This window comes from Phycodurus eques, chromosome 18 (genome assembly GCF_024500275.1).
Source record: "Phycodurus eques isolate BA_2022a chromosome 18, UOR_Pequ_1.1, whole genome shotgun sequence".
In the NCBI taxonomy this organism is placed as follows: domain Eukaryota; kingdom Metazoa; phylum Chordata; class Actinopteri; order Syngnathiformes; family Syngnathidae; genus Phycodurus; species Phycodurus eques.
The window spans coordinates 14,742,817-14,765,071 of NC_084542.1; the positions used below are offsets into that span (position 1 = coordinate 14,742,817).

Genomic DNA, 22,255 nt, shown 5'->3' on the forward strand with positions numbered 1-22,255 from the left:
TCGGTGAAGTTGTCAACGCGGCGGTAGGGGATATTTGTGTTGTGTGATGTTTCGATACCCCACACAGAGTTCACGGTGTAACGTATCAACTGCTGCCTCCATGAGTGAAAAGTAATTTCTGCAAGATAAGAAATAGGGTGTGTAAACTGTATTGTAGATTTAGGTGTCCGTTGTATTTCGATGAGCGAGTACCCAAGACAACGAAAGCAGCACAAAAGCGTTTTTGTGTGTGTGTCAGTGTTTGAGAGACGGGTGTCCTTAGTGTGTATGTTGAGTATTTCTGACCATGTTTGGGCAAACGTGCTCCAGGAGATCCTTCCTCAAGCCATGTGTATAGTTGGGCAAACTGAACTTTTGAACTTCTAATCTGCTATCACTTAGACCATCAGAAACACACACACACACACAGTAGCTCACTGCAGTGACCAGCGTGTGATGTAACGCAGTAATTTGGGCATAATGCGATGTTTTCACTCCGTAGGCAAAGGCCAGTTACCTAACGTATTTTGTCCAAAGAATTCCAGCGCTGGCAGGTTGTCCGTCCCCCCGCGCCACCTTTGTCATCTCCAAGTCCGACATGAATGCATCTGCGCTCAGATTAGGTTTAAGCCTGTCGATTTAGATTGTAGTGTCCTCACATGCCAGCAGGAAAGATTATTGTATGAATATTAGGCCATCTGGGTGTGTTCACTGTGCACCAGCGCAGCCTGAAACAACATGCAGTTTGGAGCCAAATCCAGTATGTCAACTTCATGAGGATTTTTACTTCTTTTTTTATTTTTATTTTTTTTAAATCTTATTCGATTCCATTGTGTGCTCTTGCAAATTCTGTTTTAAGTATATATATCCCAACAACCAATGCAAATATGCCTTACAACGCCGTGTGTCTTACAAGCATTTTCATTTGTTGCCAGACCTGTCATTCAAAACTAGAGGTGTCGTAACAGGCTCCCAACTCACAGGCACCTCTTTGAAGTTCTCTGATTCTGTACTTTTTGAAGTACCCTATGAAAGTACTTTGTGTTATACTGCTGTTGGCTTTGCGCTTGGTAAGCATACAGTCTATTTGCGAATACATTGATACAATGCTTGAAATTGAACCACTGTTGAACCCCCGTTGGTTACATTCAACAAGCTCCCATATAACCCGAGGACAAACCTTATTTAACCCCCATTCAACCCCTACCCTTTTAATAGCGTTCTTTCACTGCGGTTATTGCCTTCAGCTCAGAAGACACGCGCGCACACACTGTCAGTCTAGTATCCTCTAGTCAGTAAAAGCTTCAGGTCATCATTCATTAGGGGGGGAAACTCCGTCCATTAAGCCATGTGTTAAATTATTTGTATAACTCAATTTGGCAGCGTGCATATAGTAATGACTATATATAGAGCTCTTTTGGACACGTCAATCCTTGAGTGTGTGTCCGTGTACGGATGAGTGTTTTACCAGCTAATTTGCATAGTCCAGCAGGAATTAATACTGGCTATTGACCCCACGGATGTGTTTGAATCTGGCTAATCCACTAAATGATTCATATTTGAGGCAACACTGGAGCTCGTCGGTGCACACTTGGGTACTCTTTATAACACCAAATGAATGATGTAACCTGGGGACCGCTGAGTGACGGTGAACTATAAAAGGCAAAAAAGAAACAGGGGAGGCCTCCCTCGGGGCAAGGCATTCTTCATGTGAACCAGTGAACTACATGGGATAAAATTACGAGAATAATCAATTCTAAAAATATTCGATAGCCCCAGCCCTCGTATAGTATGTTCTAGTATTTGGATGTTTGTTTAAGGTTGAGTGCTTTAATCCTTTGCTGTCATGATCGCAGTGTTTTGCATATTTTTTGTTTTGTGTCATGTTACGTTTTGTTTCCATTTGTCGCTTGTTCGCGTCTTCTCAGATTGTTAGGTTTTCGTCTCCGCCTGTTCTTGTCAGCCCTGTTCCTTGTGTCTACCAATCAGCTGCCTGCAGCCACTCGCGTCTAGAGCAGGTGTGCCTCGTTGTCTTGTCAATTTGATTGTATTTAGTTCCCTGTTTTTCTGGCTGAAGTCTGTTTCAAATTGTGGTCGCTGCAAGTCACAGGTCTAGTTGTGTCATGTTTCCTAGTGTTTCTTTGTTACTTTGTATTTAGGTTTTTTGGGACTTAGTATTTCGATTTTTTTTTCCATGTGCCTTGTTTGCCTCTTTTTTTTTTTTTTTAGATCCATCTCCCAGCTTCCGTGCGATGGGGACTGCCACCTTTTTCTAACACCGAAAATCCTGACATTTACGCTACATTAGAGTTTGACTGCATTTTATGTTTATTTTGCTGTGAGTTGTGACGCCACTTTTGTTGTTCATGTTTTACTGTTTGAGGTTCCACTTTCGATGACATTTTTTAAAAATATAAAATAAGCTGTCTCCTTAAGAGGTCCAGGCTGTTCTGTACACACTGACAGTCACTCCTTTAGCAAATAGGCCCAACAAGTGAGCGAAAGAAAACACACTTCAGCACACATTGACACAAGCCACATTAAACAGACAATCTACGTAGACAAATATTCAGACGGAGACGCAGGGATATGTACAATTGCACACACGATGCTATAAACACAGGGAGTGAAAAAGGACAAGTCATTGACTTTTGATGATGCTTCTTTATTGGATGCTTGTAAGAACAATACATTTGTCAATTTTGGTAATAAGCCTGGTGTCACAGGCCCTGCGAAGGATCTCCATCCTCGTTCAGGCGTCTGCATGTTTACTTTGCCTTTGCTGTCAGCTTCACTGACTCATGAGACAACAAAAAAATTATTCTGCTGCCATATGTGCTGTTTGCTCAGAGAACACGGGTCATATCGCTGTCATAAATTCTCTTATTGGATTAAAGACATTTTCTCCCGTGTAAATACAGGACCTGTGTGGGTGGTATGCGGTGCAAAGTTAAGCCAAACACAAACTCTGATAGAAGAGCATTTCATTTGATAAATCGTCACTTATCTCGCTGACGTTTGGCTTCAACGTGATGAATGAGATGCAGGACAAGGTTACTACAACTAGTCACTGCACCTCCTCTACCACCAACCTCAACCAAACCAAATTCGTAGCCTCAATTAATGTTTTTTTATCACGTCGGTTTATCTTACATATTTTTTTAAGTCATGGTATCTGTATATATATGATATATACCACTTTTCTATTAAATATTTGTATTTTTATTTTGTAACTTGATTTATACATTTTCCCACCAAAAAAAAAAACAGCCTTAATTTTTAAATCCAGGGATGTCTCACAAATTTTATTTGTGAGCACAATCCTAGTTATGTTTTCCCTCAGAGGGCCATTATGACTATGACAATCCTTTTTCAGAATTTTCTTTATTTAACTTTATCAATCTAGGTAAGGCAGTTTAGAACAGCTTCTCATTTGAAATACTGAACTGCCTGCGGACAGCAGAATCAAACAAAGCGAAATAAAAGCAAATACAAATAAATGGTCAACAAACATGAAGTGTGATATAGTTACATCTTTACACAATACATTACACTCCGTGCCGGTGGACGGCTGGTTAGCACATCTGCCTCACAGTTCTTGGGACCAGAGTTCAAATCCCAACCCCGCCTGTGTGGAGTTTGCATGTTCTCCCCGTGCCTGGGTGGGTTTTCTCCGGGCACTCCGGTTTCCTCCCACATCCCAAAAACATGTGTGGTAGGTTGATTGAAGACTCTAAATTGCCCGTCGGTGTGAATGTAAGTGCGACTGGTTGTTGGTTTCTATGTGCCCTGCTATTGGCTGGCGACCGGTTCAGGGTGTACACCGCCTCCTGCCCGAAGATAGCTGGGATAGGCTCCAGGACGCCCACGAACCTAGTGAGGATAAGCGGAAAGAAAATGGATGGGTGGCTGGATTACATTATGTCATAGCAAATGATGAATAAAAAGTCACGTACAGTATCCCTCACCAACTTTAACGATGATATTGGGATGCGTGAGGTGAGTTTTAATATTTGTTGCCAAGAGTTCCAATCGTTTGGGGCAGAACATTGACAAGAAGATGGACCAAAAGGTAGTGCGGACTTTGGGAATGAAAAGGTTCATAAAACTGCTGGAATGGAAGGGTGGTGAGCACAGAACGAAGATAGACTGGGGTCTTGCCAATGAGTGTTTTGTAGATAAAGCGTTTCAAATTCAAATCATCAGCTATTGTTCTATTTATATTAAGAGTGGATCTGCTGAAAAACATGCTTTTAATATCTGTAAAAAGTGAAAATTTGCCATGGATGGATGTGTAAATTGACGCTTTAGTCCTTATTACGAGATGGATTTTACGTTTGGTTCACCTTCAAGATTACTTGAAGTCAAGTGCAGCATGTAGTATAGTATCAATGCCGCTTGTCATTACATGAACACCTAATGTGGATTGAACGTGGCCTCAGTCAACCTTTACACTGCCTGACGGATGTAGCCTCATTTTAGTTTATGAGGTGTGGGACCGCTGGGTGTTCTCTATCTGTTGCAATTATCTCCTTGTCAGGGGTTGGACGTGGCGGGGGGGCGGGGGTGCTCGGACCTTACCCGCTTCCGCCTCCACCTCGGTGCCTCACGTGCACGCTACTGGAGCCCGCAGCTGTTATTGGACACGCGTCATCCCACTGAGAAAATATTACCTAACGCATTATGCGGAGATCTAGCCTAGCATCCGACAGGGCGGCGCAACCCAATTAGGCTAAATTAGGATCTGTCTGAAATACGATTTGGGATTATTCGTCAACTATAATCTGATGTTATTCAATTGAATTCTGGATGGGACAAGACCATCTGTTCAGATATGAAATGCTAACTCAAGCTATCCAAAACAACTGTCTCTCCGCCAAATAAATCGTCATTTTGACGGCTTTCTCAAATTTATAAACTCAGCGAATTTTGCGAGCGTGTCCATCCTGGTTAAAATGTACGTTTGGTAGATGTTCACAGGCTTTACTTACAAAATCAACTCACTAGTGTCAGGTTCAAGACACCTAGAACATTTGTAAAAACAAGACAGACACAGAGACAGTTCAGTTTTCAGACTTGCAAGGAGAACGGACGAGAGTGTGTACTTAGTGACAATCTCCAACCCGTTCTAAGTTCACTCTGCCGAACCCTCTCTTTTTATTTCCTTAGGGCAGTTCCCTTGTTACATATGAGTTACAACGTCAAAAAGGTGGGGGCATACATGCTTGTTGCAACTCATGTGATCAGCACATAACATTCTCTGTTGTGGTCGAGACAGTAGAAGAGTTATATGCTTCTTATCAAGACACAGGAAACTGTGTCCTTGCACCTGCAAGCACATGACTCATCCTGTGGGACAAAGCTTTGCACGCAGTGATAAAACATTTCTCTAACTAGAAGTAAGGAGAAAAGCACAACACATGATAACTTATTTACATTTTTCCATCAACTAGCATCCCCTGGAATCTTTTTGAAAATTCTGCTTCCGAATCCATTTTTCCAAGTGTTTTTTTTTTTTTTTTTTTTTTTTCCAGTGGTCCTTCAAAGCCGAACTTGTCCTAAAGATTTTGTCCACATCATACCAAATTTGAACTTCATATACTAAACAGATGGGCGACACCGAATTGAGATACATTTACGTTTTCATCATTGCGTGTGGGCCGAGCATTCGAGTGAATGGAGCATGGTGGCGAATTTTGATGTCTCGCCATAAAACATGAAACTCCATAAGGTCAGATCTTGACCCAAACGTATTGTGATGATCACACCCTTAACAGATTCATACTACACATGCAATAACAAACAAACAAAGTCAAATTTTTAGGGCTAATTATTTGACTCCAACTGAACTGTTTGGGCCTATACTATACCCCGAAAGGTCCAATCATGTACTTTCTGAGCACTTTCCTAACATTTTGTGCTAATCTATCTTTTATGCCAAGTGCACTGACATTAACTCGTTTTCTGGGTTGCTCTATTGGCGCCCTGCCCGCTCTCGGTCATTAATCAGCAGAGGAAGTGAGCGTCGATGTTTTCTTTCCCCCCGACACGCCGCGTGCATCTGTGATCCCGGTCTGCTGCTAGGACGCCACAGATGGTAGAACACCGGGTGAGATGAACACGGCCCATTTTTGTGTACTCTTCCGTTGTCGGGTGCGCTGATCTGGCCAAGTGTGCTGTGGAGCTGTGACGCAAAACAAGCAATCATGTATCAAATACAATAAAGAAGCGGTTGAAGGTGAAGGAAGGTGAGGTTAGTAAACAAGCTTTCAATTGAATATTGTTGGGCATTTTTCAAATAGCGTTCGACCAAAAAACTGATTCGGTGGCTTGTGTGTGTGTGTTTTTTTTTTAAATTTTTTTTTTTTTGGGGGGGCTAGCTCAGGTATATTATTTGTAGTAGTTATATTATTTGCATAAGTTAATACTGTGGACTCCCGCTATTCGCGGGAGAATAAACACAGACAAATGAGCGATAAGAGGCGAGAGACGCTACAAAAGAGTGTCGGTCGGTCGAGAGACGGAAGAGGCCAACAACTGTATGTGACAGAGAGTGGAGCGAGGTCTGCTCTTGATGTGGGCAGTACAGATCAGTGCCAACGTCGACAGAGGCCACAATAAGCTCTTGCCAAGAGCAGATGAAGGATGCCTTTTGATATCAAGATGCAGCGACTGCTACCTCATTCAGTGCTGTGGGCATTGATATTTGTCAACTGAAATCCAACTGTTTACTGCAACCGACGTCGTTTTAAGTTTTTATACAATATTGCTGGAATGGAGTAACGCCCCCATTTCCATTTATTACAATGGGGGAAATTAATTTGAGTGAATTAAATTTGTCAGTCAAGGTACGACTGTACTCAAATGTACTTAAGTACAGTAATGTAATTTTTAAGTATTTGGACTTGTATACTTCCCACCACTGGTTATCTCACCCATCAACATTCATCCCCGGGAGCAAAATGGTTAGTAATCAGCGTGAAACATCTCTGCTCACCACATATTTTGTATAGCATAGTGATTTTGCACAGTCCACCGTGGGAGCTGAAGGCCTTCGAGAGTGTTTCCATTTTGAAACAAAGACAAACGAGACATGTTGGAGCGAGCAAGACTGAAGTCAAAGTTTATGACAGATTTGTGATTGATGGCTTCAGTAGGACGAATGCGATAAACAAGGCCAAAAAAAGGGATAAATGTAGAAAATATTATCATCAGACACATTGCTGCGCAGCTGCACAATCTAATGACATCTAAGACTCACAATTATAATCGTTTTTTAATGGTACTTTCCTTGATGCATTAATCTAACAAGTTTATTGTTGTAGTTATACAGTAGTCCTTTGTTTAGCTGCAGGTATTTTTTTTTTTGTCCACTTGGGGACACCATCCTCACATTCTACACTGTAGTATCTGTGGCTTTAAAAGGCAGGGCCTAGCCTGTTGGGTGATATGGGAGGCAGCGAATGAGAGTGTAGAATTGTGTGGCTGGTAAGTGGCAAACATGTTAACCAGTTTGGTATTGGGTGACTCGGCGTCAGTTGTGGCATGTTTTTATTTTGTTACCGTTTGCTCAATAAAACGATTGAAAGTGCACCGGCGGTTATGTCTTGTATCTTTGACCACCTGTGGAGGGATTACGATTCATTGTAACTAGCGGTGCTGGCTATATTAAGTTAGCTACAGATGTTTTCTTTACCGTGGAAGTGTAGTTGTGTTAGCCAGTTCTGTTTTGTAGTAGACACATTGCACTTCATCTTTCTGTCTCGCACTTTTTCCTTCTGGCTTGCGCGAGTCGCAGCGAAACCCCCTGATATAAAATTAGCCTTAAGAATCTGCCATGCAGTGAGACTGCAAAAAGTCAACCGCGATATGGCAAGGGGACGACTGTAGTTTGAAATGGTGCTGAGAATATTTTCAAATATTTTGGTCAAAATGTCAACGTGAGTGTGGAAACATAACTCAAGATTTTTTTCATTTATTTTTAATCCAGTAAAAATGTTGACATTTTTATTGCATGCTGTCGTAACTGTTGTTGTTGTGACTCCCATGCTGGTGCCATAACGAGCCTATGCATGTTACGCACTGGTCTGTCATATTTGAGCGTGACATGAAGGAGTGCCTATATTTGGGCCAATGTCATCAACAAGATAACGGGTTCCTGTCCCCCCTCCCTTCTCCCTGAGTCGGCGCGTGGCTGCACACGTGCAGGTGTGTACGTGCATGAGGCAGCCCCCGAATCAATCCTCATCCTCTTCATGTGGAGTGATAAAAAGGCTTATTTTGTTCATGACATTACACAACGCCACGCCGGATCATTAGCAATTTACAGCGTGTGACCTCCCCCCTTAGACCCAAAAGAAGTGGAACAACGTTTCTGTGTCCTTTGCCAACTTTATGTCACAATATAGTTGACTATTTTTGTGACCGTTTGTGTTGCAGGTCTGTGAGCAGCCATGACAAAGTCGTACGAGTTCAACTGGCAGAAGCATGTGCCCGAGTTCATGCACGAGGGCGCCCCCTTCGACAGGTTTGATGAGGTACAAATGCGTCTCTCGTTTTGGACGTTCAACAGGACATCTAAAGTCGAAACGGAAATAATCTGTCGATCATAATGCCTTTATTAATAGCACAGGCAAAAAGAAGTTAACTTCCACTATTTGCGAACTGTATAAAAAGTAAGGCATTCTATCCTAACTTTAATGACATGACAGCTTTTATGACCTTTGATAACTTTACAGGCAATGGTTTAAGTCATAATTTAACATTCTGAACTGTTTTACAAGTGTAAAACTAAGTCAACCGCCACTATTTGTAAAACATAACAATAGGGTTAGGGTTAAGGTTAGGGTTATCTCTTAACTTTAATGACAAACGACGGCCTTTATGCTTATGTTGTACTGTACTATCTGTGACTTTTGAGCGTGTATGGCTTTCAAAGGCGGAGCCTGCTATGTTGAGTGATTTTTACACGGAGTGGGGCGTGCTACTGCAGTAACTTTAGTCCGTGTGGAAAAATGATCCCTGCGAAACTGAGGCTGAAATTGTGCTTCAACCTTTTTTCTTCTTTTTTTTTTTTACACTGTGCACCATAAAACACTCAGTCTTAACTTTAAGTCCAAATGACGGTCTTCATTAACTGCAGGCAAATTTTAAAGTTTTACTTTAACATTCATCCCTAGGCTTTTTTTGTATTTTTGCATTTGTCTACTAGATGGTGCTCCTCCCCATTCAAAGCATGCAGCAAAGTGTCACACCTTTTTCCGTTTTCCGCAAGGGTATTTTTGCCTGAGCAACTTTTGGAGGATTTACGGTCATTGGATTTGAACGTGCATGGTCTAAATTTTTGCGGCGGTCTTATTTTAACCCGCATAACATTTGGAGGATTCACAGTAGTTTTATTGTCTTGCACAACTGTTGGAGCATTTACCAGTACTTTTATTTTGACATGCAGAACTTATGCAACTTCTATTTAGAATTTGAAGGTAGTTCCCCAAGTTCGATTGTAATTCAGGTTTTTCACGTGTCTATAAGCGTTGACCAAATATGGCAAAGACCCATAATTTCCCCACCGATTTTTTATCTGAATTAAACTCAACTAAATTCATTGACTAAAGGTGTAAGAATTCGCATTTTTATGTTCCTGAAAGTTCACTGCAGGACATTTTGATGGGATCACAACAACTTCATACAGAGTCAATCGTAAAATGCACCTTCAGTCATTATTATTATTCTCTATTTGTGCACATGAATGGGAGTGAATAAACTGCCCTCTGCGGCTTGGAAACTAGAAAGCCTGCAGGCAAAATTTCTGCGGCAATTTTAAATGTTGTCCGCCAATTCCAACACCACGCACGCACGCAAATATGCTAAACAGCATGGATTTTTCTCTCCCTCACTAAAAACACAAAACGAAATCCTGCTGAGTGACCGATGGTCTAGACAGGTAATGTGTGTTATTATTTGCGAGCTTTTCAGCAACATGACATTTTTATATACTTTTTGACAGTGCGGTTGTGTTCCAGGCCCGCCCATAATAGGTGAAAATCGTGATTGTAGAGAGAGAGAGAGACCATGTAAAAAAAACACATTTTTTTAAAATATAGTTTTATCCCTCCCACAGGTTTTAAACACACTGAAACTGAATAAAAACACACTTTTTAAACACACTGTAAATGTATTTCAACAACAAAAAAACATTTGCAAGCATTTAATTGATTTTAATTGATAGATACTATTCAGTACGTATTGATAAGCGCGGGGATTTCTGCAACAGACAAGCAGATCCAATTGACAAAAAAAAAAAAATTCCCCGATGTAAAAGGGGCCACAATAGATCAACTGCGATATAGCGGGGAGCAACACTGTATTCATTTAAAAATTTCACATTTCCGATTGATTTTTGAGTCAGTTATTCCAAATTAACTTCTGTCCTTTGATGAAGGGTCAGGCGGGAAGGTCAACTGTGCCATCGGTAATCAGTCAAGATAATTAATAGTGGAAGCTTTTAGCTCATCACACGGTCTGGCAGGTTGGCTCTTAACAGTCGGCCATCGTTTTCTTCTTCAAAGTCTTTTTTTGTTTTGTTTGTTTCTTCTTCTTTTTTTTACGACGTGAGACCGACGCCGGTGTCGGCCGTGCTTGAGATTTAAGCCGCTGGAGCTTTTAACTCGTCTGTCATGTGGCTGTGTTGGTCTTTTTTGGAGGTTTCATCAAATTGAGAAGCAGAATTCTGGTGTGAGTTTTTTTTGTTTTGTTTTTTAATGTAGTCTTAACTTAACAGCCTTAATTAAATGTAGTTTTATTTTAATATATGCAACTTTTGGAGGATGTACATGAGTTTTATTAATACTTTTTCACGGTTGTCTTGTTTTAACCTGGCCCACTTTTGGGGGACTTATGGTAGTTTTATTTTATACAGCACAACATTTGGACCATTTATGAAGTTTTGTGTGACTTTTACTCCCTGTAAATGTTACGCTAAACTTAAACACTGATCCCCCGATTGACACATTCATTGACGAGCCTTCCCTTACCAGCTATTTTGCTTCTCTTCAGGACCCGTACATCTTTGAGCCCAATTGTCAGGTGAAGGTGGATGACTATGGCTTCTTTATCTCCTGGAAAAGTGACGGAAAGGTACGAACTTCATCAACCAGCAATGTAAAACCCACAAATGACTTTCTTCAAAGCCTCTTATGTAGCCTTGCTAAAACTGTTACATAGCCAGAGGTGTCAGTTATATTCCGGTCAATGTGACCCACAGTCGCGTCGCTCTGGTCAAATGAATATTTAAGACGATCACATGTCTGGCTCCCGTCTTTCTAATTGTTATTTTCCTTCCTGTTCACGTCCTCGTCTCCCCTTGCAGGAGGGCCAGGTGCTGGAGTGCTCCCTCATCAATAGCATCCGCGTCGGCGCTGTGCCCAGGGTAAGAAAAAGCGCACGGCGCCGAAACACTCCCGCGGTGATGAAAAAGCTGAACACGGATGTCATTCTTTTATGTCTCGAGCTGCTCTCGCTTTTTGATGCGCTGGGTTAAGGAGTTTTCACGTTTGGGTCAAAAGCTGACGCAGAGAAGATGCTCTGTTCCTCTCACATAAGTCATTATGTCACAAAATGACACTCACACCCAAATAGACATCCACTTGGAATATTCCGTCAATTGGTAATGTTGGAAGCCAGCTTTTTCTTTCATTATTTCATTTAGGAGTAGTACCTTATTGTGCCACAGCGTGTGTGCGTGTCTGCGTGTGTGTGTGTGTGTGTGTGTGTGTGTATGGGTGACGGGCAGCTTACATAAAGTATAATTAAGATGCGAGCCGTCAAGTCGCAACACAGGTGCAAGGTGGTTTGCACGGCCATTAGCAGCTCGCACCACACTGTTGACAGTCAGCAGACGTGCGCTTGTGCCTCAGTGTGTGCGTGCGTGTGTGTGTGTGTGTGTGTGTGTGTTTGTTTGTTTGTGTGCGTGAGTGCGTGCATACATGTGTAAGAGCACGTACCAAGAGGCTATGGCCAGATAGTGGCCCTTCTTGTTTGCTGTGTTGCTGCTACTGTATGTGAGGCTCACACACACACACAGTGTGGCGATGAGAGGGCTTCTCCTGCAAGGCTAACGTTGTTAGTTCCACAAGCACACATAATGCAATGAGCCACACGGGAGACGAATGGCACTCAGTGTGCACGTCTGCAGGCCTCGCTCTGCCTGTTGCTGGGTGCTTTGCCTCCAGCCTTAACACACACACACACACACTTGTACACAATTTCACATACAGCACATGATAGAGGGGGAATAGGAATATGTGGTGGCAAGAAACAAAGTACAAATACTTTGTTACTGCACTTAAGTAGACTTCTGAGGTATTTGTGCTTTATTTGAGGAGGGGGGGTGGGGGTTGGGGATTTTTTTTTTCTTTTACTCCCTTTATTTGAAAACTGACTACTACTGTACTATATCTTCTTGTTAAAATCAGCACTTCTATTTTTGCCGGATAATTTTTTCACGTCTGCATTTCTACTTAAGTACATATTATGAGTGCTTTTTCTTTTTTTGGTTTGGTAATATGATGTCATAAACATACTTGTTGGGGATATTATTAAGTTTTTGTTTTTTGTTTTTTTCTAGTTGACTCATTTCAAAGCAGCTTTTACCGTAGGAAATAATTCGCCTGTGAATTAATTTTTTAAAATGTATTTTATATTTCTGAACGCTACAATTTTTTAAATCATATTTTAAGATTGCTAACTTGTCAAACAAGTGTAAAAAGAACAAAAAGTTATACAGATTGTTCTATGTTTTATAATAAAAATCAAATACAAATAAGAATGAATATTAAAATTGCATAAAAAATATTAAAATATAAATGTTTACTGGTGTCCATCTATCCATACATTTGTTTAATGCTGTAGATCTAATTGTTATATATTATTTTCATGTTTTTTTCCTGCATCCAAATTTTCTACATACATATTTTTTAATCTAGTTTTTAAACTGTGACATGAACAGCTGTTATAGTATTGCACAAATTACATCGTATTGTTATTATCATTTTCTTTTTCTTTTCTTGATGTGACAAAAAAATCCAAATACACTTTCCCGCTTTATCACAAAAACAACACAGAAAAACCACACTTGTGGATTTAGTCTCACAAAACGATGAGAAAAACTCAAAGGGTTCCTGCTGTATTTGTTGTCATCTTCCGTATAAGAATGGTTTTTCTTTCCGCGCCAGGACCCGAAGATTCTGTCGTCGTTCGAGGCCATGGGCAAGACGGAGGCGGACCTGGAGGGCTGCGTCATCTGCATCTGCAGCGGCGCCGACCTGGTCAACCTCAATTTCATGTTTATGGTGGCGGAGAACCCGGACACCGCCAGGGTAAGAGAAATGACACGCGCTGCATAGATAACGGGCAAGCACAAATGTGCACTTTATGGAGCTAATGCAGGTTTTTAGCCATGCGACAAAAACGATAATTTCTATCTTATCTCAGTTGTGCTACAACCTTGCCAAAATAGGCCAGCAGGGAACAACAAACAAACAAAAAGCCCCTTTTCAGCTAGTCCACTTTGAAAAGCTTTTAGTGGCACTGCAGACGTTTTCACGAGACACTCTGCAAATTGTGCATCAGTGAATGGTCGGACTCCCACACAGTCTGGCCCTGATTCACTCCAGAAATCCTCCTCACGCATATTGGAAATCGAATATGACACTCACTCTTTTCAGTGAGGCCCTAAAGTGGGCTACCAATTTTTAACATCTTAATGGATTTTTTTAAATGTGAGAGACGCTGCACTTGACTGGCCGACCCGACCGTTTTACAAGCAGATCGGGGATGAAAAAAAAATCAGTCGTAACACACCCTACACCACAGGATAATCTTTCAGAGACATCTGACAATCGGGCCGTTGCCTACTTTGACTGCAAGGGCAGGAAGATGCTTAGATTTGGTTTGATTATCAGTATGTGTGAAGCGCACTTTACATACAGCATAAATGAGCCTTTTGACATTGAAGTGTCCTAAATGAAAAGCCTTGGTAATAACATGCAATCGGAAACACTGAACGGGTTTAACATTTATAAAAAATGCTCAAATTTGGCCTGATTGTTGATAAATTGCCTATCGTTCCGTTTAACGTCACAACCAATGTGTTTGTGGCTCGGCCCAACTCTGTGTTTACCGCGCACATTTGCCATCGTAGCTATTGAAGAGGTTTATCATTTACAATTGTCAGCCTATGCCCGTTTTCAGAGCTGACTGGGGAAGAACGGCATTCTTTACACACCTTAAACGACAGCACAATCGCTCAGAATCGTCTTTCAGAGACAGCGGACAATCGGGCCAGTCATGCAAAGTGACAAATCCACGGGATTGACGGCGGTTGTGTTACAACAAGCTTCGAGACGACAATTTTCTGGACTTGTTTCTCTACAAGGGACTAAGAAAATCCAGAATAAATAACATTCAAATTACAAAAAAAAACAAAATAATAATATAACATATATAAAATAACGAATAATTGAAGAATTTAGTACGCAGTGCATGATAGTGCATGATATGCTGCTTGCTACTTTTTTTTGGCTCAACTAGGAAATAAGAAACGGGGCGCTCACAATGAGAAACGTTTTGGCATCAAAACTATGCAAAAAGTAGATCAAAGTCAGACTAGCTGACTTTTTTTTGTTAAAACAGAACATGATATGCTGTCTGCTGCTATTTCTTGCTCAACTTTATTCCTTTTTTATCTACAGCTTTCTTTTTTGGGCAAAGAAGCAGAATGAGGCAGTAGAACCAGTGTGAGTCTAACAGCTAAACAGCAAACTATTACAGTGTCATTTGAATTGAATACAGCTGTAATGATGAAAAAACAAATCTGGAAGTCATAAAAATAAAAAATAATTAGCCGGTGTCAAAACGGTGAATTTCATTGGATGTCTTTGTGAAGCCTGAAGAGAGGCTGTTTATGGTTTTATCAAGGATGTTTGCGCCCTGTCGTGTTTGCAGCCATGGGCTGACCCCATGATATTTATTCATCAACACACGCATACACGCTCACCAAGACACCATCAGCACCTCCCAGCATGAACAAGACCCACAGTAGCAGACCCCAGGACGTGATAGTTATTTACATCAGCACACACACGGCCAGCGCAAACAGACTCGCCCTGCGGCCTGTGTTATCTCGCTTAATGGCTTTATCTTGATGTCAGTCATGCGGCACTGATCCGCAGGCACAGATATCGATAAATTTCCCCCCCACCAGCACCACCGTACATGTCCTATTCATTAATGCTGCCATCTAATCATAAGTTATCAGCGTTTGTTGGAAAGTCTACACTTGCACGTAGCACCGCAAGTTGCGGTTAAAAAAAGATCAGTTCTGCTCTGATGTTGGTGTCTGTGGGGTTATTTTTTAAAACCAGGTTGGATTTTGAGCCAAAATGTGCAAAACGCTGGAACGAATAAATGTTTCTCTAGTCAAGACAGTGCATGATATGCTGCTCCCTTCTGTTTTGTGTGTACAGAAATGGACAGAAGGACTGAGGTCGGTCATTCACAACTTCAAGGCCAACAACGTGTGTCCGATGACTTGCCTGAAGAAGCAGTGAGTGCAGTTGGCAGCCAAGTCGCATGCAGCTCGTCGACTAATGTGTCTAACTGCTGTGTGTCCTTGTCTTCAGCTGGATGAAAATGTGCGTCCTGACCAATGTTAATGGCAAGATTCCTGTTAGAGGGTAAGAGCCAATTGGCGCTGAAGCCAGAACTCATTTCTATGCCACTAACTCCCCCTCTCCCTTTAAAGGATCACACGGACGTTTGCATCAGGCAAGACGGAGAAGGGCATCTTCCAGGCCCTGAAGGACCTGGGCCTTCCGAGTGGCAAGGTGGACTCTCGCATCCAGCCACGTGCAACTGTAGCGGGAATCGATCATGAAATATTTTTCATTTCGCCCACAGAACGACGAGATCGAACCCTCGGTGTTCACGTTTGACATTTTCTACGCGCTCACGCAGAAGATCTGCCCTCGCACGGACCTAGAGGACCTCTTCAAGAAGATGTAAGAATCCGTCTTCTCGCTTCTTTTGAAGACTTTCCTACACTTTGTGTTCTTGTTATTGTCGGGGACATACCTGTAATAATACAGTGGAACCTCTAAGAGGGAACACAATCTCTAGTCAACTTCAGACCCCATAGGAAATAATGGAACTAATAATATAATACGGAAGGATTGAGGATTCATTGTTTTGTTCTGATTTTGATATTTCTTCCCCATCGGAAGCAATGGAATTAGAAATTTCAAGGTCAAACTGTCGGCATAATAAAACCTTTATTAACTATGGAGGTCGTTTTAAGTACATTACAGCAGTACCTTCACTTACAAGTTAAATTTGTTCCGTGACCATACTGCTACTTCAGATCACTTGAATCTCAAATTATCTTTCACAATTAAAATGAATGGAAATGCCATTAATCCGTTCCAGTCTCCCCAAATAACAAAAATGTGTTGTTTTTTTAAATGATGAAAATAACACTCTACAATATTGTACTGTATGAAACACACAGTAATAATATAATCAAATAGAGTGGACAGAAGAATTCAACAGTTTTTGCATCATGACTTCATGCTTTCATTTAATGGACATTGTGCTGCTCCTTTGTTTTTTTAAATGATGAAAATAACACTCTACAATATTGTACTGTATGAAACACACAGTAATAATATAATCAAATAGAGTGGACAGAAGAATTCAACAGTTTTTGCATCATGACTTCATGCTTTCATTTAATGGACATTGTGCTGCTCCTTCTGGTGCGTGTGCGTTGGCCAATTAAGCTGGAGTAGTATTAGTCATTTTTCACAGAGCATTAAGAATATATGCCTGTGAATATAGTTGCAATGATAAAATCTGTTTTGCATTTTTGTGTTCAAATATCCATTGTTTAAAGAGTTATAGTTACTGCAACATCTATGTTCGTTTTGTTAGCCCATCTACGGAGTATCACATTAAGCTTCCGGAGTTTCTTAAGGCAACGCTGGTTAAATACAATGTGCAAGTTTCTTTAGTTTTATGTTTATTTGACAGTCAACTAGAAGCAAGCAATAACCACACCTACTTTAGAGGTATTTTCTTCCCGCCTGTTGACTTTAGAGGTTCCACTGTAGCTAGTTTTTAAAGCTTCAGAACAAACCAACCAAAAATAAGTAGTGGCGTTGCATTGGATTCACCTTAGCTTATCGTAACAATATTCCCGGTTACGTTACTCGCCTATTGCTGCATCCTGTTGTAAATAATGGTGACAAAAACATTGTTGCTGCCCTTGCTGCACTAACTAAAGAGCCTGTAACCTGCTTCTCCAGTTCTCCACCATTAATCGTCTTCTATCTAATGACATTTTCACCGGGGACTATTAGCCCCACGCAAAAAACAAAAAAAAAGCAAAAAAAAAAACAAAAGAAGAGCTTGTTTTTTCTAATAATGTGAACGGACTGCCTGCTGCGTGAACGACTGACTATTTCCAGAGGCCTAACATGTTTTGTTTTCTCTTTTCTAATCGATTCCTTTGCAGCAATGGGAGCAAAAGTGATTATTTAACAGTAGACCAGTTAGTCAGCTTTCTCAATGAAGTAAGCTATTTATTATTCGTTAACTTTTCTGTGTGTGTGTGTGCGTGTGTGTGTGCGTGTAGGTGTGCGTATGTTTGCCTTGCCTTCACCACCCTCATTATCTCCAATAGGACTCCATTAAGGAGGCTATTTCACTTCCACGGGCAACATCCTCCAGTGCCACCTCTGCATGCCATCCCTCATTCTCTCCCCCAGTCCCCCTTTTCTCGCCGTCCTCCCTCCCGCCTCAGCCTAGCCGGTATCTGATGGGTGTTGCCACGGTAACTGGAGGGTAGAAGTTTCCGTCCTGTTGCTTCCCACTGGCTGTGTTATGTTTCTGTGGCCACCGCGCTGCACATGATATGACAGAGCACCTAGTTTTGATTTGGTGTAGCATTTGAATCATCATCCCCGTGTGCTGTGTGTCAGGCGTGCCACCTTATTATTATAATCTTTTTTAAAGAATGCTGTAATATAACGTGTAGGTTGCTCATCGTTTGATATTGTCGTGTTGACGTTCGCTCCCCAGAACCAGCGGGACCCGCGGCTCAACGAGATCCTCTTCCCGTTCTACGATCCCAAGAGAGCCACGCAGATTATCGAAAAGTACGAACGGGACGAAGCGCTCAAGAAGAAAGGTGAGGGAGGAAGGGTGAAACAAGAAGCAAGAATTATCTGGGCCATTTGTTCGTGCACAAATGAAACGACATGTAGTCGTTTCATTTGTCGTGCCACTAACACAGACTTGGACCACTCACTTTAGATCATAAAAAAGAAGTCATTGTTACAATTAATATTTCTATTAAAGTTGATGAATTTTATATATTCTTTTATATTTTATCGTATTATTTGAACCCCAATCAATTTCAAGCTTTAATCCATTTTAGAAATATTTAACATATATTAATAAGATCCATCCATTTTCTGTACCGCTTTATCCTCACTAGGGTCGCATATTTTTTCAAAATATATTTTTCTATTACTGCTTATTAAATGATACATAGTATTTCATATATATTATTAAAGCTATCAAAATGAATTATAACTATTCATTGATTTTGTTATTATTCTGAGTGTATAATAAGAATAACCAATTCCTAATTATAAAATCTGACTTTTTTTACTCTACTAGATGACTAAATAAATAACAAATTAATGAAATGAATGAAAACTAAAACTGTGTATTATCTATAAACTAAGTGACAAATAATGTCCAAATTAATTGAAGTTGTATTTTAATACGAATTTGTGTTAAAATAAGTGCTTTTTTTGTCATTAAAATGTCCTTGCTTGATCAAAGGTTAAATGATTTCATGATGCAAAATCACTGACAAAAAGAGTTTATGAAATCTCTAATCTCCAGGCCACATGTCCAGCGACGGTTTCTGCCGCTACTTGATGTCAGACGAGAACGCGCCGGTGTTCCTGGACCGCCTGGAGCTGTACCAGGACATGGACCAGCCGCTAGCCCACTACTTCATCAGCTCGTCACACAACTCCTACCTGACGGGCCGGCAGTTTGGCGGCAAGTCGTCGGTGGAGATGTATCGCCAGGCCCTGCTCTCAGGATGCAGGTAGTTATTAAATACCTGAATCCGCGATACAGCCTGAGAATGCAGATGTTGATTTTGCGTGTCAGATGCGTCGAGTTGGACTGCTGGGACGGCAAAGGAGAGGACCAGGAGCCCATCATCACTCACGGCAAGGCCATGTGCACCGACATCCTGTTCAAGGTGAGCGGCTCGTGGCTTTTCCATGGTGTGTGGACACCCCCTAGTGTCGAAAGCGTGATATTACATCTGCCGTTGACTCCATCCAGGATGTAATCCAAGCCATCAAGGACACGGCCTTTGTTACCTCAGAGTTTCCTGTTATTTTATCCTTTGAGAACCACTGCAGGTATTTACACTTTTATGTTGTGTTTTTATGCGGTACATGTACACTGCTTCCGGAAAAGTACGAACAGCGCTTCACAATTTCTATATTAGAGCCTTTTTCCAAAATGGATTCATTGAATTCATTTTTTTCCAAATAAATTTCCTCTGACCATTGTTGAGATGTTTCTACAGCTTAATTATGAAATGTATTATTTGTATATTAAATTTCCCATCAGAATTCTATCCATCCATGCATTTTCTGAGCCGCTTTTTTTTTTTTTTTTTGTAAATCTGTTAAAAATAGAAATGTGAGAATACTTTCTGAATGTATTCTACTATTTCTAATACCTTTTAATACTTCAACTGAGTTGACCAATTAAGATGTAGAAACATCTGAGTAATGATCAGTAGAGACACAATGCACCTCAGTTCAATTTTGAGCTTCATGGCAAAGGTTGTCAACACTTATTTTTGTTAGTTTTCATTTGAAATACCATCCATCTATGCATCATCCAATTTCCCAAAAACGTTTTTCATGTTGTCATCATGGGGTTTTGAGTGTAGAATTTTGAGGGGGGGAAGAAACAAATGTATTCCATTTTAAAATAAGGCTGTAACATATAAGAAATGTGGAAAAAGTGACTCGCTGTGAATGCTGTATCAGCTGTAAAGCATGTCTGCTTATGTGCGTCCAGTAAACCGCAACAGTACAAAATGGCCAAATATTGCGAGGAGATCTTTGGCGACTTTCTCCAGAAGCAGCCTCTGGACAATTTTCCGGTAAGCTCTCCTTCCTCCAGAACGCTTTCGGCCGCTCGCTACGATTTCACCGTGCGACGATTCCCTTTTGCAGATCGAATCCGGTCGTCCTTTACCCTCGCCCAATGACCTGAAACGAAAAATCCTCATCAAAAACAAGCGATTGAAACCGGAAGTGGAGCAGAGTAAGTACACGACGTGTAGAAAGCGTCTTCACTCCGGTAGCCTTCTTGTAGTTTAGTGTGTGTTTTAATGCGTCATACAGAGCAACTGGAAGCCTTCAAGAAGCACATGGAGGCGGGCGAGACCAACACCACCGCCATCATCATGGGAGAGGAGAACGAGGACGACACCGAGAACGGTTCGGCCATCCGTCCCGCCCCACCTCATAATGACAACATCAAAAAATAGAATTTTGGCAACTCTTTCTGGATGCGCCGTACTACAGTCACCCAGCCCCATACTGCGGTTCACTTTTCACGGGCTCGCTGTATTGCTGTATCGTGCATATCTAATTTTATGTCAAAGATTTTTTTGCTATATTGCAGGATTTTGCGGCAATTATTTTACCACACGGACCAATGTTACTGCGGACGTACATAGCAATAAGCATGAGCCAAGAAGATCGAGAAAGAGAATATCCGACATTTGGGATCATTTAACAGTTAAAAAAAGAAGTTCTGTGTTCTCTGCCACTGAAGTAAATGATGCGTTTGATGCAATGTGTTTTTTTGCAGTATCCCCCTTCTTCTCACTATTTTAAAACACAAAATGCTCCGGTTTGATGTGTGCGTTGCCGCATGTCAAAAATTCAGCTCCAAATTCAGCTCTTTGCGCAGGAGAAAAGGAGCCCGACGATAAGGACGTGACCTCAGACGCGCCCAGCAGCCTGTCGGAGGCGGCCAGTGACAAAGAGGCCAACAGTGACTCGCAACCAAACGCTGTGAGCACCAGGAAAGTGGAAGAGCGTAGCAACAGTATCAAGAAGGTGAGTTTTATCCCCTTTTACGAGACCACATCCACCATTAATGTTGCTTCATACCGTGCTTCGTCCTCGGCTCGGGTTTTCAGGCGCCTGAAGACGAAACAACGGAGATATCCGAGGCTACGGAAGCCGCCGACGTCACAGATATCTCCGAGGCGTCCGACCCAGACAACAACAAGAAAGTAAATGTGTGACATCACATACATCTGGACCAGCAGTACATGGGTCTAATCTAACGGAACGTCTTGTGTATAATTCACTTTTTTTTCATCAGGGTGGCGAAGGCTCCGAAGACTTGGAAGAGGCTCTGATCGCTCAGTACACGTACGTGGGCGCGACCACCAACATCCACCCGTACCTGTCCGCCATGGTCAACTACGCGCAGCCCGTCAAGTTCCAGAGTTTTGACGTGGCCGAGGGTGAGCTCGCAATTATCTCTTCACAAGTATCGTATTATCGTTGTTTGATTTGCTTTCCAATTGCTATTTCATTACATAGTATTCATACAGTAGCCATACAGTACATGAAACATTGTTTCATAAAACCAAGATTTGACTGACTTGATTAATTGAAAATAGATCCTTTGTTGTGCTTAAAACATGACATTAAATAGTCGAGCTTGTCACTACTTTGTTTATTATTTCTTTTCATTTACATGAACAACTATGTGTTTGGTGGACACAACCAGTCTAGATACTTAAAATCAGTTTTATTAGTATTGTGCACGGAGTAGAAGTCAAAAATGTGAAATTGCCATGAAGTTGAGTCACAGGGTTATATCGTACAGCCACAATGTGTTTAAATTTGCGTTGTTCCTAGTTTAAATGATCTTTGGTCATGTTCATTTTCTCGTTTAGAGAAAAATATCCATCACAATATGTCGTCTTTCAACGAGTCCGTGGGCCTTGGCTACCTCAAGACCAACGCCATCGAATTTGTCAAGTATCCTTTGAAATCTGGGTTAGTTAGTAAGTTACGACAATATTTCCCAAACTTTATTGAGCCAAGGCAAGCAAAAATTCCACAAACAGTATATATACGAAAATAAT

General features: G+C 41.3%; 1 protein-coding gene across 1 annotated transcript in view; it reads left to right on the forward strand.

The window, feature by feature from the left end:
• Positions 1–22,255, forward strand: part of LOC133416950 (1-phosphatidylinositol 4,5-bisphosphate phosphodiesterase beta-4-like) — a 50,162-nt gene that overhangs the window by 15,633 nt on the left and 12,274 nt on the right. The window contains exons 4-23 of the mRNA XM_061704332.1: positions 8,419–8,516; positions 11,035–11,115; positions 11,348–11,407; positions 13,212–13,355; positions 15,504–15,583; positions 15,660–15,713; positions 15,782–15,863; positions 15,937–16,037; positions 17,549–17,606; positions 18,115–18,223; positions 18,949–19,159; positions 19,225–19,318; positions 19,405–19,484; positions 20,158–20,242; positions 20,316–20,406; positions 20,487–20,582; positions 21,061–21,209; positions 21,293–21,388; positions 21,481–21,625; positions 22,064–22,148. Of these exons, the coding sequence (XP_061560316.1) occupies positions 8,433–8,516; positions 11,035–11,115; positions 11,348–11,407; positions 13,212–13,355; positions 15,504–15,583; positions 15,660–15,713; positions 15,782–15,863; positions 15,937–16,037; positions 17,549–17,606; positions 18,115–18,223; positions 18,949–19,159; positions 19,225–19,318; positions 19,405–19,484; positions 20,158–20,242; positions 20,316–20,406; positions 20,487–20,582; positions 21,061–21,209; positions 21,293–21,388; positions 21,481–21,625; positions 22,064–22,148 (1,985 nt within the window). The 5' untranslated portion in view covers positions 8,419–8,432. The remainder of the gene's footprint in view (positions 1–8,418; positions 8,517–11,034; positions 11,116–11,347; positions 11,408–13,211; positions 13,356–15,503; positions 15,584–15,659; positions 15,714–15,781; positions 15,864–15,936; positions 16,038–17,548; positions 17,607–18,114; positions 18,224–18,948; positions 19,160–19,224; positions 19,319–19,404; positions 19,485–20,157; positions 20,243–20,315; positions 20,407–20,486; positions 20,583–21,060; positions 21,210–21,292; positions 21,389–21,480; positions 21,626–22,063; positions 22,149–22,255) is intronic.